This window comes from Vulpes lagopus, chromosome 8 (assembly GCF_018345385.1).
Source record: "Vulpes lagopus strain Blue_001 chromosome 8, ASM1834538v1, whole genome shotgun sequence".
Classification (NCBI taxonomy): domain Eukaryota; kingdom Metazoa; phylum Chordata; class Mammalia; order Carnivora; family Canidae; genus Vulpes; species Vulpes lagopus.
In genome coordinates this window covers 104,905,441-104,923,630 of record NC_054831.1, presented here as the reverse complement: position 1 = coordinate 104,923,630, position 18,190 = coordinate 104,905,441, and the positions used below count along the sequence as shown (strand labels likewise).

Sequence of the window (18,190 nt, the reverse complement as noted above, 5' to 3'; positions counted from 1 at the left end):
TCGGCCACCCGGTTCTCTCTACTACCATCCACACGAGGGGCGCAGAAACGTGGCAGGGAGCCGCGTGAAAGGACGCAGAGCCCTTGGCTTAGAGTCCAGCCCACACCCTCTCCCACACATGCCTGATGCAAGCCCAGCAAGGAAAGAAAGGTCACCTGCCTCGGGAGTCGAGTCAGCGAAGGCCGAGCTTTATCCCGAAACCTCTGGGAAGGAGGAGATGCAAGTGCGGTTTCAGAGATTCACAATCCTGGTATTTTTCACCTGTGGACGCTTCACAGGGAAGATGAAAAGGCTTAAGTTGCCACCAAGATGACTTGGTGACATTGTCTGATCCGCTTTCCTTCATCACATTGACCCCATCCGCTCGGTACGCCCGGCAGCACACCTGGCTTGGAGTGGGTAACTCGGGAAATCTGACGTCCGAGTTCAGCAGGCAAATCTCTGCACCTGTGTGGACCTGAATGCTCCCCATCCTCCAGCAGCCAAGGCCCTCAAGACCCGGACGGGCAGGGAGGTTGGTTCCTTGAGACCAGGAGTGACCCCGAATACACATGGAAGTCCCACTGGCAGACACAAGGCCATCTCAGGCTGAAAACCCATGTCAGAGTGCACCCCAGTTCTTTTTTTTTTTTATAAAGATTTTATTTGTTCATGAGACACACACACACAGAGACAGAGGCAGAGACACAGGCAGAGGGAGAAGCAGGGTTCCTGCAGGACTTGATCCCAGGACCCTGGGGTTGTGCCCTGGGCCAAAGGCAGGCCCCAAACTGCCAAGCCATCCAGGGATCCCCTGCACCCCAGTTCTGACTCCCCCACTATGCAGGTCATTTCACGGGTTGCATCTTTGCTACCGCCACCCTCATCCTAGGGGGGACCCCGAAGCTGGCTGAGGTCTCAGGTGTCTTCCCAAAGCACCCTGACACCCGGCCCACCGCTCTGGTTCTGTGGGCGCCCTGGGGTCCCCGTGCAGCAGGCCGGGGCTTTGCACCGCAGCGACGGGAACCCGCCCTGGGCCGAGAGGGTCAGTCCCCCTGAGTTGGCCCTGATGCCCGCCGCCGCCCGTGGGGGCCGAGGAACCCTTTTTTCTCTCGTAAAAAACAGTGCATTTCTCTCTCTTTGAAGGCGCGGCCCAGGACGCGAGGGAGATGAAGGCGATCAAGGACGAGGTCGTGCCCTTGCAGCTGGGGCTGAAGCGAGCCCCGTCCTTCCCGCACTGCCTGCAGCCGGGGGTCTCCCGAGGCAAGGCCCCGCAGGGACACCTCTTCCCGGAGGCCCTCCGGGGCCCCTTTTCGCAGTTCCGGTATGAGCCGCCCGCGGGCCACCTGGACGGGTTCCCGGGGGCCTTCGAGGGCGGGGGCTCGCGGAGGCGCAAGAGCGTGCCCAGCAAGGTGCCCTGCCGGCCCCCCGCCGAGGACGCGCCCCCGGGCCCCCCGCCGCCCCCGCCGCGCCCCGCGTGCGCCTCGCGCATGATCGACCTGAGCCACTGCCACGTGGGGCTGCAGCCGGGCCGGCCCCCCGAGCCCCCCGAGCCCCCCGAGCCCCCCGAGCGGCCGTGGCCCGCCGCGCTCCTGCCCGCGCCCTACGCCTACCTGCCCAAGGGGCCGCCCGGCCTGGTGCTGCCGCTCTTCGTGCCCGCGCCCGCCTTCCCCTTCGGCCGCCACGGCTTCCTGCCGCCCCCGCCGCCCCCGCCGCCGCCCCCGCCCCCGCGCAGGCCCGAGGCCCCGCCGCGCGCCGACCGCGTGGACGTGAACGTGCGCGTGGACGACAGCTACCTGGTGGACGTGGGCGGCGCGCAGAAGCGCTGGCAGTGCCCCAGCTGCGACAAGTCCTACACGTCCAAGTACAACCTGGTCACGCACATCCTGGGCCACAGCGGCATCAAGCCCCACGCGTGCGGCCGCTGCGGGAAGCTCTTCAAGCAGCTCAGCCACCTGCACACCCACATGCTCACGCACCAGGGCACGCGGCCGCACAAGTGCCAGGTGTGCCACAAGGCCTTCACGCAGACCAGCCACCTGAAGCGCCACATGATGCAGCACAGCGACGTGAAGCCGCACAACTGCCGCGTGTGCGGCCGCGGCTTCGCCTACCCCAGCGAGCTCAAGGCCCACGAGGCCAAGCACGCGAGCGGCCGCGAGAACATCTGCGTGGAGTGCGGCCTCGACTTCCCCACGCTGGCGCAGCTCAAGAGGCACCTGACGGCGCACCGGGGCCCCGTGCAGTACAGCTGCTCCGAGTGCGACAAGACCTTCCAGTACCCGAGCCAGCTGCAGAACCACATGATGAAGCACAAGGACATCCGGCCCTACATCTGCTCCGAGTGCGGCATGGAGTTCGTGCAGCCGCACCACCTCAAGCAGCACTCGCTCACCCACAAGGTAGGAGGGCCTTGGGGGGGCACCTGGCGGGGGGGGGGGGGGCGGACCCTCGCCGGGTCCTCCCCTCCCGGCCTCACCACCCCGGACCTGGCCCGGAGGCCCACCAGGCCTGCAGCCCCTTGCCAGCCAGCCTTCCCGGGTCTCGGGTGGGCCCCGGGGTAAGTAATGTGCACAGAGCAAAGAGCAGAGTGAGCAAGGCCAGAGGGAGCCCCCTGGGCCTCGTGCTGTTGCTCCCAAGCCCCCTTTGAGCCCTGAAGCCCTGTTTCCCAAAACGTCATCTGGGGCATCAGCAGGAGTGTGTCTCAGGACACTCTCAGGAACCAAGACCAGCTCTGTGCCTGGGAGTTACTAACCAGAGCTGCCTTCTAGACACTTCCCTTGGTCCTTTGCTGCTGACGCAGTGGCTGCCTTTTGGGTGGTTTTCTCACGCAGCTGTGAGAACTGCCTCGTGCACATGTGGCTCTGGGTCCAGCCAGGCCTGCGCTCCGGGTCGTGGAGCCCCTGCCCAGCTGGGTGCAGTGTCCTGTGGTTTCTTTGGTGGGAGGAGTGAGAGCACACCCTTCTGTTGGGTTTGGTTTGACCTTGCCTAGGCTCAGATCTTTAAGGACAAATACAGGCCCAAGGGCCCGAGTCCAGCCTACTTTGCAGCCAGAGCCCTGGAGTCATTCGGGATGAACAAAGGCGAGGTCCTATTGGTGTCCCTGAAATCTTAGCCAGCTAAGCCAACTTGGGGCTGCTGTGAGCTTCTGAGAGGGGAGGTTTGCCCCAACGATCTCTGCCCTCACGCTTTGGACCTCAAGTAGTTTCCTTGGCAGGAGAGACGTCTAGTAAGCCAGAGTCTGTAATACACTCTTTAGAAAGGCCAGTGGAGGACTTTGCCCAGCCAGGATAGCCTCTCTACCCTGCCATAAGGGGTTTCGTTTGATAGGTTAGGACACAATGTGGGCATTTTGGGGCTCCGCAGTGGAGACGCAGAGCCAAACAGCTCCTGCCCTATGAAAGGCACCTGAGGATACCACCCAGGGAGGAGGCACCTGCCAAGCGCAGGAACCATCCACAAAGAAGCTGGCCTGAGATTTAAAGCCCTATGCGGGTTGCAGGGGCTTCTACATATGTGGAAAAGGAATCAAAGATGAATTTTAGAACATACAGAAATTCTCTTAAGAAAGTAGAAAATGAAATAAAAAAATGGACAAAACAGCCTGGTGCCCAAAATGTCTCGTTTGAATTAGGAAACAAAATGTGTTTTAATTCCCAGTGTCAGCCAACAGTGAGAGGTAGTGTTTGTTGAACACTTGCTGCAGACCAGGCGCTCTCCTTCTCATTTAGGATTTGGGTAAGAGCCCTGTAGAGGGCCTCAACAACTCTAAGAGCTCCCTGCAGGTATCACTACTCCAGATCTGCAGATGTGCACACCACCGAGGCAGGGGGCTGTCCCCCAGACCCTCGGACTCTGGCACCTGAACCCTTGAACGCTATTGTCAAGTGTTCCCCTTCTCTACTCCCTCCCTCCCTCTCTCCCTCCCTCCTAACATGGGCTCCCTCTCTGTGATTTCACTGATCCTATTAGTGACACAGTCGCTGCCTCGGTTCCCAGAGTTTGTCCAGGCTTCCATTCACGAGTTCTAGGCCAGCCTCTATGTGAATTTTACTTAGGACACAGAATTCTCTTTAGTGATAAGTAGGCACTCTCGGTCGCAGGACAGCACAATCCTAGACAAGTGGGGAGGCGATCTTGAGAAGAAAGATGCTGAGGTAATGCTTGAGACCCATCAAGAATATAACTTTCATGACTTTCAGAATTTTAAACTCCCTACTTGAATACACAACATACTGTTAAAATTCACCCTCTCCGGAGGGCATTACAGTTCCCGTCTCTTGGTGAGCATGAACTCCTACTCACCGACAGTCATCCAGACTCAAGAGGTATTTGAGCTGGAAAGAGTCCCTGGTTCTCATGAACTACGGCTGCATCTTGAGAGGAGGGACCCAACAACATGAGACTCGCCTGAAGTTGCACAGCCCCTAAATGGCTGGGCAGAGACCTGGACCCGCCCCTGGGGGCCGTGGGCTCACCAAAACTGAGGAGCGGTACGTCCTTATCATGTCGCACCTTGAAGAAAGGACTCAGAGCTACACTTAGACCTCCTCTCTCCCTAGGTCGCTATGGGTATCAGGTAATAGGTATTTTATAAGGGTTAGCTAAGCAGCTCGTTCTAATCCTGTACCAGCCTCAGTTCTAACGCCGTGGGTCTCTAAGTGTTCCTCCTGAAAAGTCATTCTGTGCTAGGATGGCTTGCAAAGGCCTTTTCAGGGAAGCACTGGTCAGGCAGCAGTCGCTCCTACTCTGCTCACACTGTGAGTCCCTGGAAGGGGCTTCGACTGAGGGCACCGATGCTTACGTCTTCAGCCCCTCTCCATGAATAGTGGGGAAGGTACAAAGTCTCTTTCTGTCCTGTTTTCTAATTCAGAAAGCTGGCTGCCTTCAGATTTCTCTCTAGGACAGAAGCTAGCTGAGCAGAGGCTCCACGGCCCAATCACGCAGAGGTCACTATGAGCTGAGGGAGCCCGGGAGACTATTTCAAGAGGGTGCTTATCAAGTTGCAGTTTATTCAAGCGGGCATATCACTTGTTCTTCTGGGATTGTCAAGTCCATTAAGGAAAACTCAAGAAAACAATGGTTCTTCGTTTGAGAAATGCTATCATCACTTGAGGAGGTTTTGGTTTTTTGGTTTTTGGGGTTTTTTTGTTTGTTTGTTTGTTTGTTTGTTTTCCCCAAAGATAGATTGTAGTCTCATTTTACATATCACTCCACAGGGCTCTTTCCCAAATCCTATTAATCCCCAGAACTGTTACTATAGAATTAACCCCTGTAGCAGCAGGAGCAATGGGAGCAGTAGCTTTCTTTTTCCCTAAAGGTTTGGCTTAGCTCATGGTTTTCAGAAAACAGAAAAGATTATGTGACTAACACTTTTCAGGAAAACGGCAATTAGCAAGGCCAAAGCCACGCCCTTTGGAACTCAGCATCTGTCACCAGGCTCTTCGTGGACTCGCGAGGCAAAGAGAGAAGTGAAGATTCTAATTCTGATGAATGCGTGTCACCTGCTAACCACAGCGTGTTTTGAATCTTGCTTCTCTCCAGGGTGTGAAGGAGCACAAATGTGGGATCTGCGGGCGGGAGTTCACTCTGCTGGCCAACATGAAGAGACACGTGCTCATCCATACCAACATCCGCGCCTACCAGTGTCACCTCTGCTACAAGAGTTTTGTGCAGAAACAGACCCTCAAAGCACACATGATCGTCCACTCCGACGTGAAGCCTTTCAAATGCAAGGTGGGCAGCGGGCCCGGGGTGGGGGGGCGGTGCACACCTGAAGGATGTAGAGGGTTGTGCCAATGGCCAGTAGAGGAGGATCTCCAGGAAACGTCCTACTGTGTTTCGTCCGAGGGGCTGCTGTGGCCAACCCCAGGCCCGTCCATGGCTCTGTTCCTCTGCGCACCACACCTGTGCTTGCACCAGCCCTTAGCTGGTCCCTAGGAAGCTGGCCCTGTGGGTCGTACAGTGGGATCAGCACACAGGGGAGGAAGGAGGGCGGAAGGCCCACCGGGGGCATGAGGTGGCTAAAGGATGAAGGCGAAGTGGAGCGGCCCATCCCGGGAGGGAGCAACAGCCTCTAGGCCTCTTCCCCCCACAAGCTGACGGGTGGACCTCGGAAGGGAGCCCGAGAGGCTGCGGCACCCCACTCCCCCACCCTCCGGACACCAGGATGGAGCTGCGTGACGTGAGGCCGGGTCTCCCAGGCCAGGTGGGAGGGAGGCAGAGGTTGGGGCCTCCAGCACCCTTAGAAGTGCTTGTTGGGGTCGAGGCCTGGCCGTGAGTGCCGCCGTCCGAAGCAGTTCCCATCGGTGCCCAAGTCCCGTACAGAGCAGGCGTGCAGCGTTGCCGTGGGAATGCCTGCATCTGCCTCGCTGGCTGGAGTGTTACCTCATCTCACTTTTATCTCAGCAGCTGGTTAGGCTTAGGCTTAGGCTTAGGCTTAGGGGTAGGGTTAGGGGTAGGGGTAGGGGTAGGGGTAGGGTTAGGGGTAGGCTTAAGGATAGTGTAGCTGAGGGATCCCTGGGTGGCGCAGCAGTTTGGCGCCTGCCTTTGGCCCAGGGCGCGATCCTGGAGACCCGGGATCGAATCCCACGTCAGGCTCCCGGTGCATGGAGCCTGCTTCTCCCTCTGCCTGTGTCTCTGCCTCTCTCTCTCTCTCTCTCTCTCTGACTATCATGAATAAATAAATAAAATCTTTAAAAAAAAAAAAAAAAGGATAGTGTAGCTGAGATCACGTAGGAGCTGGAGATTAGTAAAACTCCAGGAGTGACAGGTACTGCTTAGAGACGCTTGGGCCTCCCAGGCTGTTCCCCGTCCTCCCACCCCTCCCTGGTGCCGTTTCCCTTCTTCACTCGCCCTGTGAGAGGGAATCGGCTGGGGATCGGGGGGTTCAGACGCGCGGTGGCCCACGGTGAAGACAGGGCTGGGGGAAGCAGAGGGGAATCACGCCTTTGGCTACCGTTGGAGCCTTTGTGTCTGCAGTGGACGTTTGCCTTCTGTGCTACTGCGTGTCTGATGGGGCCCAGATGCCATGCGCTGCCCATCAGAGGGGCTCTTCCTGCCTTGCTCCCTCTGCAGCATGTCCCCGTACCCCCTCCCCACTTGAAGGAACCCCCTGTGAAGCCAGCAGCTTTCCTGTGTCGGCCACTCCTGGACAGGGTGAGAGGGGTCAGGAACCAGAGCTTCCCTAGACCCGAATGGGCATTCTCTGGAGGCGGGGGAGGGAGGCTTCTCCCTCCAGCCCTTTCCTGCCACCCACTCGTGTTTCCCCTCCTTTCCTTCAAGCTCCCGGTGGTTTGAAAGTTGACTCCTGTGCGTCTTGAGTCATCTTGAGCCGAAGGGGGAGGAAGCTGCGTGCAGATGAGGCTGCACCATTCCTAGTGCCTGGTGCAAAATGAAAATGTGAGGCCCCTCGTTAGGCGTTATATTAAGAATTTCAGGGCGGTGAAAGTAGAGCATTAGAACCAACTCAGGAGGACCCTTCTGGGTTGGGGCCTCTGTGACCGCATTGCACACAGGCCCAGGAAGCCAGCCGTGGCCTCGGGAACCTGGGGACTCCGTATAACACCCCTTCTCTCTCTCTCTCGTTAGGCACTTTGATTTCCTCTCCGCTTCCCACTTGAGCCCTTTGCTTTCAGCACAGCTGTCCTGCGGCCGGGGGGTTGCTTTCCCCTACAGCGGAGGTGCAAATGGGAGCTGCTGGCCACTCTTCCTTCATTGTGCTCGGTTCACTCTTGGGCTTCGAGCATGAACTGTGTGTTTGCATCTCACCGGCCGGCGGCAGGACACGTACGTTGTTAAAACGTGAAGGGAGCCCTGCTTACCGTCCCTTCCACACCTGTGCGGTCCAGCCAACTGCCACCTCCTTCATCACATCAGGTGCAGCAGGACCTGTGGTCAGACCAGGCAGAGAGCATCTCTGAAACAGAGGATTCGTCAGGGAGCAGAGCCGATGCAGAAAAAGGGCTTGCAGGCTGGGTTTGATCTGGGGACACAGAGGGGTCTGGAGGATTTCTTGGACCAGGTGGTACCTGAGGACTGAGAAGATTCTCTCGGGTACCAGTGCATAGAAGACTGCATGACGTGGTGTGAGCGGGGCCCAGTGCTCAATGAGCCAACCTTGCTTGATACCTTATGCCTGCCCCCCTCTTCCACCCACCCCCATGATAGCGCACCATACATGGTGCAGCGGGTGCCTGAGGATCCACTCTGTGGTTTAGAAACTCACTCTGATCTCTCTTTGAGGGTGGATTAGGCTTGGGATGTATCCTAACACCACCAGATTCCATGAGAGAGGCTTGAGGACTGAAATCCAGCTCTGAGATGATGCACAGTTTATACTCTTCAGTGGCAGATGGGCCTGGTGGGGGAATTGGCTGCGTCGTCTGCAAAGGCCACCTTTCCCTCGTGGGGAGGTTTTCCCAGGAGACCACACTACGGGTCAGGAGGCTGCCTAGGACAGTGTATCTGTCATTGGATTAAAAATAAGTGGGTGTTGAAGGGTATTTTTGTCAAATGGGCGGGCCTTCTCCATTCTTAGACATTTCTGAAATGAGGGCAGGTGTCAGCTGCCTCACCGAAGAGCCCTCTGCCTCCTGGGAAGTGCCAGAAGCCCTGCCAAGGTCTTTGTCTCTGTCCCCATGTCCCTGCAAAGTGCCCCCCTGCTTGGTGTCCTCCTGGTCTCATCACCCTTCTTCACTTCAAAGGGGCTTCAGAGCATGTCTGAGTTTACAGAGTATGTACCCCGGCTCCATGTTTGTCAGCCGGCCCCTGATCCCCCTGCAGCACAGGCTGTCTCCAGACGGTGTCCTATGTGCTTTGCTCGCCACCAGTGTTGCTGTGGATTCTTGGAGACCTGGCCCTCAGTGGATGTCCGTGGAACTTTGGGCATTGGGTACAGAACGGAGGGCCATTTGCTCATCACCACGAAAACCATAGCCAATCCCAGATGAGTGGCTGGCTGACTGCATAGTGATGCTGGAGGAGAGGCCCAGAAAACTAAACCCAAAAGCTTTATCGTGGGTAACAGGGAAGAGATAGTCGCGTCACAGAATTGACGTGGCTGGAAACAAACAAACAAAAAAAGGCAGACCTTGCCACAGTCATACCCCAGGAGTTAGATCTGTCCGCTTTGCCCAAAAGCTTGTAGAAAGGGAGAGAGTGTTGAAGGAACAGGGCCTAATCTCTTGGGTTTCTCCCTGCTAAAAGTCCTCCTGACGTAAAGCCCTCCCCCTGCTGCAGCGTGACCTGGCTCGCTCTGGCCCCGAGCTCAGTGGCAACAGCTGTCCTCAGCGAGCAGCAACATGCGCTCACGGTGAGATTAAGCATTCACAATAGGATGGAAAATTAGAGGAGAGGAAAGGTTTCCATTCTCTCTATATATATTTTTCTTGTATAAAAAAAAAACCCATTACTGCCCTTCTGGACTCCTTTGCTGTTGGCTCCACTTCTGGCCTCCCTGCTTCTTGGAGCCAGCTGGAGTGCCTCCAGAGACCCGTGCCTGTAGACTTGAGCCACGGTTCAGAAATATGCTTCCCAGATTCTGCGTAAGCGCGCAGGGGTTGATTTGGATGCCATCCCTGTGGCAGCCGCGCTCCATAATAGCGAAGAGCCAGCTGCCGTCTTTGGGAAACCTGTCCAGGAAAAGCAGCCATCCAGAATTTCCGGGACAAATTCTCCTTTGAGATGATGGGTGAAGCCGGGAGCTGCCTGAGTTATGAATCACCAGGTCATCCGCAGCCTCGGCGAGGGCGGGGGCCCGCGGGCAGAGGGCAGCGCGGGCCGAGGGCCGAGGCCTCCTTGGCCGGGGCCCCACTGCCTTTGCCGCGCGGCTTCGCTCCCCGCCTGGGCCCTGGCGCCCCGTGGGGGGCACGCCGCGGGGGGGCTCGGGGGCCGGGCCTTTGGGCCAGGGCCCTGGGGCTGGCGTGGAGGGGGTTAAGGCAGTGACCAGATAGCAGCCTTTCGGCAGCCAAGCCCTCCTCGAGAAGGAAGGATATAGCTGCTCGGACCGCCTGCCTAACAATGCCTCCGAGTCCCCGGGGGCCGCCTGCGACCAGATTTCATCTTGCTTTCTCTTGTACTTCTCAGAGCTTCCTGTTTTCTCACGGTCCTTTTGGACAGTTTACAGTCTCTCTCTCCCTCCCTCCCTCCCTCCCTCGCCCTTTGAGGAAAGGAACACCCTTCTTATTAAAAGAGAGAGAGCACGAGAGGAGGCCTAGGCAAGGGCGGCTTAGCAGGGCCCTGCCCCTGGGCCACAGGCTCCGGCGCCCCGACCTGCTCTCCCGGGACCTGCATCCCCAGGCCCCCGGGTGCACCCCGGCCTCCTGGCTCTGCGGGCCTCCCCCGGGGCCGCCGCCACCCTCACCCCGCCCCTGCACACAGTGTCACTGGCTGTCCACGCTGTCGCCGCGGCCCATGACAAGTGGCCTGAGGTGCCTCCGGGCCCTGGACCGGCGCGAAGGGGCCCGGGGAGGCCTGGATCTGCCTCAGGGAACGGCATCTGCCGGCTGCTTAAAGGGCTGGGGATCCAGGAGCCACATGAGGGGCTATCCCAAAGGCTGCAACCCAGGGCCAGGGTGCAGCTTCTCCTTCCGACCACACTTCTCCGCGCTGGGTCGGGCACGACTGCCTCTGCAGCCTCCAGCGACCCGGCAAGTATTTACCCGAAGGATCCCTCGCTTTGGCCTCCCTGTAATACTTCCTCCAAATAACTTGGCCTAAAAAGCACTCTTACCTTTACAGATCTGTCTCTTTCCGGAATGTATAAGAGTCTACTATGTACATGATAATCATAAGAGCTAATATTTATTGAGCTCTTACTACTTGGCAAGCCCTTTACATGAATTATCTCATTTGATCCTTACAACAACCTTCATAAGAAACTATTATTATCACTGACGTTTTACAGAAGAGAAAATGGAGCGAGTTCTCCATCCTTCCAGGGTCTCGCCATCACCTCTCTGAGCTGCTATCTCAAAGCCCTATGATCCATGCAGCCCATTTGCAAAGCACAGTTCAAAAACAGTTGTTCCAACGTTCTGTTAAATGTGGAGGTTTCCCCCTCTGTTTAAAAAGTAAGCATTAGAGTTGGTATTGATGGAAAGGCTGAGTCAGAGGCACACTCGTACCCCTCATTAGAGCAACTGAGAGTTCAGGAGGGGAGACTGGTTGAAAGATGACCACCTGCACCATGAAATCTGGGACTTCTCCACTCCAGGAGCTCCCTGTATCAACAACAGCCGCCCTGATTTAATTCACGCAGACCTTGGCAGGAGATGGTTCAGCAAGTCTTGACTTGGGCAAGCTCTTGACCTCACACCTCATGATTACAGGGGGCCTTGACACACACTGCTTTCCCCAGGAGAAGAAACTAGCATTTTGGTGATCCCTCCCAGATCACTCTCCTTCTTCCTTCTGGTCTCCTTCCCCTTCGCTCCTATAAGGATTCTTCTTGGGGCTCACATGTTGAAACCCCACCCAAGGGTGCCATCTTTGATTTACCCAGTTCACTCTCTCTGGCTTCTCTTTACTAACAGTGGCTGAGGGGTCTTTTTTCTCTGGATCTCATAGACGTAAAGTATCTTCTACACTCATCTGTTGTCATGTGAGGATGGCCTTCTGCGAAAGATGAAGAGGCTGGGTATTCCGAATAAGGACCGAAGGGTTTTGCGGAAGGGTCAAGAGCTGAAAGGAAGAAGCTAAGCGTGCCCACTACGGAGATGTGACTGGTGTCCAGGTGCCTCGGGGCCTGAGTAATTGTCCCTGTCCTCCTGCCGTGAAGGATTTTGGTTTCCAAACTAGTGTGTATGGGGTTATAGACATTTTAGTAGGGGAAAGGAAGAGATGTGATGGCTGCTTTTTGGAATTTTTGCACAGGGTAGGGATATTTTCCTGACTTGTTTGGTCTCCCAACTAAATACTTAGAGATTTATTAAATGTTACTGTGTGCATAGCCCTGTGCTTGATACTGAGGTTGGCCACATAGGAAAGGAAGGTCACCCTTGCATTTTGGAAGATAACCTAGGGCTCCTTGTAGTGCCCAGACCTCTTTCAGAGTTGAGACACCTTCAATCCAACCCTGCAAAAGCTTTCCATCAGTTGGCCCAATAGGCTACCATCAACCATGAAGGATAACTCTGATATGCACGAAATAAATTTTGCCAACAGCACAAAAGTCTCCTCTGTCAATCACCCTCAGATAATGTAGCTGAGCAGTCATGTCCTACAGGGGACCCTCCCCAAAGCCACATTCTTTGACTTCAGGGGACCATATCATTTTAATGTCCTGATATACTCACGTGCCACTAAAAATGCCCCCACAATGTTCAAGAGTGAACTGATTGAGTCAGAATAACGCTATAGTAGACACATGATCCTGTGTTACAGGATCATACACCATGGCTTGTCTAGAGCTAAGGAAGAATGTGGAAAGTGCTTACCAGTAGCCGTTGTGACGTGTGCACAGCTCTGTGTGTTGGGGTGGGAGTGGGGCGGGGAAAGGGACAGGGAGAGGGGACCACGGAGCAGGTGAAATGCATAGTCCCTCTGACCTCCAAGGTGCAGCGGCTGGGGAAACAACAAACAGGCGGTCGTTAGCACCACTGCAATCACCGTTCAAGGTTGAATAAAGTGCCTGAAAATACTTGAAGAGACTTTATTCTGCAGCAAAACAAAAACAAATGGCGCCCTATACATTCTTCAAGGTTAGGCTGAAATTCCATCCCCTTTATAAAAACCTTTTCAGACTAGTCCGGCTGCTGATACCTTAGCAATTAGAGATGATAAAGTAGAAGCTCCCCTTCATAGTAGCCGGGTACAGAAGGCACCGTGCCTTCCATTCTGTCTGGCTTGAACAACCCTGAGACCTGTATGCGCTTGGACTAGTGCAGTAGTATATAATCTTGCAGCCTCCGGCTCCTCTGCTCCCATGTATCTTGTGCTTAACAGCCCAGGGCTTGTGCTGTTTTCAGATCTTTGGTGGCCGCCTCGCTCCAAATAATCAGGAACCATCCCACGAACCAAATGAGATGTACTTTTTTTTTTCTCCCTAAAATGACTCGTGAGTGGAAATACCTAACAAAGGCTCTCTAGATTCAAAGCTTTTTATCCCCTGTAGCCAGGATGGAGAATTGGATGATGAAGGTAATAAATAGAAGTCTCCCAGAACATCCGCACATGTGAAAAGCTGAGTCACAGACTGATTCATCTCACTAACTAGTCCCCTGTTGAGAGTAAAAGAAAGCAAGTCCCCATCCCACACGCGGGGCTTCTCCCCAGGACATTAAAATTAGACCAACCAGCACTCTCAATCTTTTCCCTCCTGGGCCACTGTTTCCAAAGGAACGTGGTGTGCAGGTGCTCGGAATCCCGAGCGTGGGACACTGGTGTGCCAAATTCATCCTTGCCAGCAAGGAAGTAAAGAGGGAAGAGAAAAAGGACTTAAAATCCCCAAATATGAATCATCAAAAAAATACAGAACCCGTTATTCATTATCCATGCATGGATTTTCTGTGACAGAGCCGTCACCCCCAGCCGGCCCCCTGTCATGCCACCCAGCATCCTTTCCGGCGGGTCTCCCAAGGCCACTGTTTGTTGCGCCGACCCATTCTTCTAGGGCCAGCTTAACTCTTCTCTCCAAGGCCGCTTGAGGAAAACAGTTCCTTGGTTAATAAACATTCAACCCAGGATCCCCAACACTGTCCCTGAAAATATCTCTCAGCGAGAGAGGAAAACTGGTGTCAGCCTCAGGGGCCACTGTGGCCCGAGTCCTCCCTCCGTGTCGTCTCTCGCTCCATATGGCTGCCCGGGTGACACGGGCCTTTGGGGTTGGGGGGGAGGGAATGTGCTCCTTCCTTAGCACCCTGGCCTTCTTCACACGCACAGAAAACCCTCCTCCGTGTTCTTCCGCACACGGCCGAGGAAGGGCTGGATCCTTGGAACCCTGCTGCGCCAGGGCTTGGGGAACAAGGGGAAGAAGGAACACCCTAAAGCAGCGGGCTCTGTTGTGCACCCTGGGCGTCTGCATAGATTGCCTTCAGAAAAGGCGGTTCTGTTCTTTCAAAAGCAGTGGGAGAACCACGGTCGCGGTCCATGGTGCGTCTGCACTTTGTGGGAAACAGAGACAACAGCACGACCAAAAAAGAAAGGAAAGAACAACAGCACACGTCTGCCTTTGGTAAAGCTGAGATCGTGTTTTCAAAGCCCGGCCCGCAGAGAAGACACGTGCCTTGCTTGAGGTCTCTCTGTCCCTTCTAGTGTTGCCGTCCATCCCCAAGAGCAGTAAGAAGATTAGAAACGCGTTGCATGACACAGTCTAGCAGAAGAGTGGTGTCGAGGGGGCGCAGGACGGGGTGGTGGTTGGCCACATGGCCTCTGGGGTTGCTGTCGCAGCTCGGGCACCCATTAGCTGTGTGTCTTGGCCCGGGTGCCTTAATCTCTCCGCTTGTCCATCTGTGAACTGGGGGCGATAACCGCAGCCTTCTCCTGGGACTGGTGGGGGAACTAAAGGTGACAGTCCATGGCAGGCTTAGCACAGGACCTTCCGCATTACGAACGCCGTGCAAATGGAAGCCCGTACTCGTGTATGCGCCGTTGCTCAGAGCCCACTCTGAGCAATCACTTTTCAGGTCGGCTTTTCTGTTTCTGTGCGGCCTGCATGCAAAAGAAGCTGTAGTAGGTTTGCAGGGTTTTGCCTCGTGTTCAAATTCACCGGGTGGCAGGACCACGGTCTCATGACTCCATTCCTACTGGCTCCGCGTCAGAGCCTGGGCCCGGTGCAGGCCATCCCCGGCTTCACTGGGGACACCTCCCTTGGGGGCCGCTTACCGTGCCGAGACCCCCACACAGCAGCAGTGCATGCAGCCCCATGCAGGCCTGGGTGCGGGTTCGTCTGGGTGGGGGGGGAGCCCACGCCGTGAATAACCTGTCTCGTCCTCCCCATCGCCCCCGACAGCTGTGTGGGAAGGAGTTCAACCGGATGCACAACCTAATGGGCCACATGCACCTGCACTCCGACAGCAAACCCTTCAAGTGTCTCTACTGTCCGAGCAAATTCACCCTAAAGGGGAACCTGACACGCCACATGAAAGTCAAGCATGGGGTCATGGAGCGGGGCCTCCATTCTCAAGGTAAGCATTCCTCTGGGAGGTGCCCAGCCCGCTGAGGCCAGCGGGTACCACCGGGGAGCTGAGCTTGCACTTAGGGGGCTTTACTTTCCGTGGGGGGGGATGGGTTATTCCTCTTGTTAAAAGGGGTCACAACTGTCAAGGCCACAGCAGGGGCGGAGGAGCAGGCTCTTGACGTTACCACAGCACATGCAATGCTGCTGTTGGAAGGTGGTGCATGAAAGGGGTCACAGGGAAGCCTCACAGTGTCATGATGATGTCACCCAGGACTGGGACAAGGTTCTGCTCCAGATGCCACGTTGGGTGTCCCGTCCCCTTTAATCTTTCAACAGCGCAAGGCTAGAGGAATGTCTCCCAGCCCCAGCTTTGTAAGATGGGGTGACTGAGGCCGCAGGATACTGGTTTGCCCAAAGCCACCTCCCTGAAAAGCGGCAGGGCCAAGACTCGAACGCAGAGCTGCCTGACCCTGAACTAACGCCTTGGGTAGATCCTTTCCATCACGCTGCCGTTAAAGGGCGAGGGATCTTTCTCCCCTTTCCAAAACAGCGGGGCGCCCAGGCATGCTTTCCCCGCTGGGTCAGCTGAGTGGCCCGTGCGCAGGGCACGGCGCTCAGGTCCCCGCGGAGCCCTCCCTGGACTGTGCGGGGACCCCTCTCCCTCCCGCTCCGCTCCCGGGCCGAGCCGAGGTGGCCTTATGTGGCTCGCGCACCCACTGGGCGGGCTGCCCCCCTTGGGCGGTCGTGCCACGAATGGGCGGCAGGTGCGGCTGCCGGGGACCAGGGAGGCGACAGCAGCGGGTGTGTGCACGGGGACAGCGGACAATGCTCGCGGCTGCAGACCCCACGGTGCCCTGCTGTTCCCTGCACAGTGCTCCGTACTCCGGAGACGCCCCAGGGGTGCCCAGCGCCCCCCAGACTGGCCTGGGTGATTCCCACTCCACAGCCTAGGCCGTACTGAGGCCCAGCGGCATCGTGGACTGTGCGGCCCTGGACCCGGGGCTCAATCAGGACCTGCTGCACTAAGCCAGTGCTCGCGGGGTGACGGGCTCACGTTTGCCCCTTGTCCCACCCTCCCCGGGGGGGTGGCCAGTGGGCGCACATATGCGTAAATAGGACACACATGTTCCCCCCACAGTGTGAAACAGAATGAAGGCAGTTTTCATCCGTGTTGATAACTGAGTGACAGGAGCTGATAACTGAGTGACGGGAGCTGTGGGCATCACAGAGCAAAGCCTAGAGTTCATGCAAAAGCCCTGAAAAAATTCCAGTTAAAAAACAAAAGCAGTCCCCACCCCACCCCCCCACCCCACCCTGCGGAGACTGGTTTTCTCCCGAAGTATTCTCTGCATCTCTCCTTGCCTGAGCCAACTTCTAACCTAGACCTGGGTTTTTCCAGAATTGGTGAAGTTTGTCCAGTTGCTGGGGCTGGGAACAGAAGGCAATGAGGAGAGGGCCCTCCGCTGGAAAGCCCAACCTGGTGACCGTGACTTACCCCGTACGGGGGGCTCGGATCCTAAAAGGCACCTGACGAGCCTGTCATTCTTGTGGAAAAATAAAGAGTGTCACTACGTATCAGAGAGATGCTTTGAAAGTTAACAGACTTTCAACAATTTGTAATGTTTTCATCTACAAACGGTGTGAGCACTTTTGCAATCCAGTGTTTGAAACGGCCCCAAAAAATCCTGAATCGGATTAAAAAGATCCTCCCCACGCGCCTTGTATGATTAAACCTGCAGGCGGCTTCGCTGCCTGACATCACAAGGCAGCCTGGGCTGGACGTCGGCTCCTGTAGGCGCCCCCGCCTTCGCCTGGGCCCTGACTGCTGGCTCCCTGGGATCACACCTGGGGTGAGGGGTACAGGCCTGTGTCCCTGGGCTCTGGCAAGGTCCCCCCCTCAGAGGGCCCTCAACCCCAGGCTGAGAGGGAGGCCCTTTGGCACCGCAGAGTTCAGCAGCATGGATCCTTGGGGTGCACACGGGGGCTCTGGGTCTCTTCAGGCCCTCTTCCCTCCGCCGTGCTCGGGGACCCCGTTATGGGGTGGCCTTCTTGGCTCCAAGTGGTAGACACATGTATTTTTCAAGATGATAATACCTTTGCTATGCTTTTTTTTTCTTATGGTAAAATGCTCACTGAAAATAATAGAATAAGGAATATCTTAGAAGTGAGAAGAGAGATCCCTGGGTGGCTCCACAGTGGAGCGTCTGCCTTCAGCCCAGGGCGTGACCCCGGGGTCCTGGGACCCAGTCCCATATGGAGCTCCCTGCATGGAGCCTGCTTCTCCCTCTGTCCGTGTCTCTGCCTCTGTCTGTGTCTCATGAATAAATACATAAAATCTTTTTTAAAAAAATGAAAAGAAAAATGTCAGAATCACCTAATTTGTGAGATTTTGACATAAATTCATCCAGATATTTTTTGATGAAGACAGATAAGATGGGGCCTACACTATAAATATATATGATAAATATAGGTTTTTTTTACTTAAAATATATAGACTAGCTTTTTACGACCCTTAGTCGGTCTCTACATCTACATGTGTTCATTGTATCATTTATCTAAAACCTCTATCCTTTCAGTTTCACTATAAAAAAAAATGTGGTAGAGGAGCGTCCTTCCACATTTTGTGCACTTGACTATTTCCATAGTTTAAGCTCTCAGCGGTATAACTGCTAAGTCAGAAGCTGCTTATTATAAGCTTTTGGCGCCTGTTGCCAAATTTACCATAAAGGAGCCCTCCTGATGCCCACGACATCCGTGACAAGGCCCGTCTCTCTACAGCTTTACTGGGAGCATATTTTATTTTATTTTTATTTTTTTAATACCAGCTTTTTTTTTTTAATTGGAGTTCAATTTGCCAATATATATTTTACTTTTAATTTTAACCTCATTTAACTTTTTCTGGCTGGGCTCCGCACACCCAGCCCAGAGCTCCCTGCGGGACTTGAGCTTAGCACCCTGAGGTTAAGACCTGGGCTGGGGTTGGGGAGCAGATGCTTAACCGGGGCTTTGCTTGCTTCTGGGGTGCAGACCCAGCTGTCCTGGGGCCTGGTGCGGGCGGGCTGGTTCCCTGCGCCCCAGCCTGAGTTCCGCTCT

The 18,190-nt window shown here is 55.6% G+C and overlaps 1 protein-coding gene across 3 annotated transcripts in view; it reads left to right on the top strand.

The window, feature by feature from the left end:
* The window catches only part of ZNF366 (zinc finger protein 366), a 69,820-nt gene that overhangs the window by 47,585 nt on the left and 4,045 nt on the right, over positions 1–18,190 (top strand). For 2 of the 3 annotated variants that reach the window (XM_041766437.1, XM_041766438.1), the window contains exons 2-4: positions 1,126–2,381; positions 5,524–5,715; positions 14,930–15,104. In XM_041766437.1, coding sequence (XP_041622371.1) covers positions 1,149–2,381; positions 5,524–5,715; positions 14,930–15,104 — 1,600 coding nt within the window. In that variant the 5' untranslated portion in view covers positions 1,126–1,148. Of the gene's footprint in view, positions 1–1,125; positions 2,382–5,523; positions 5,716–14,929; positions 15,105–16,496; positions 18,182–18,190 lie in introns of those variants that run through there. The other variant, XM_041766439.1, reaches the window with a different exon arrangement.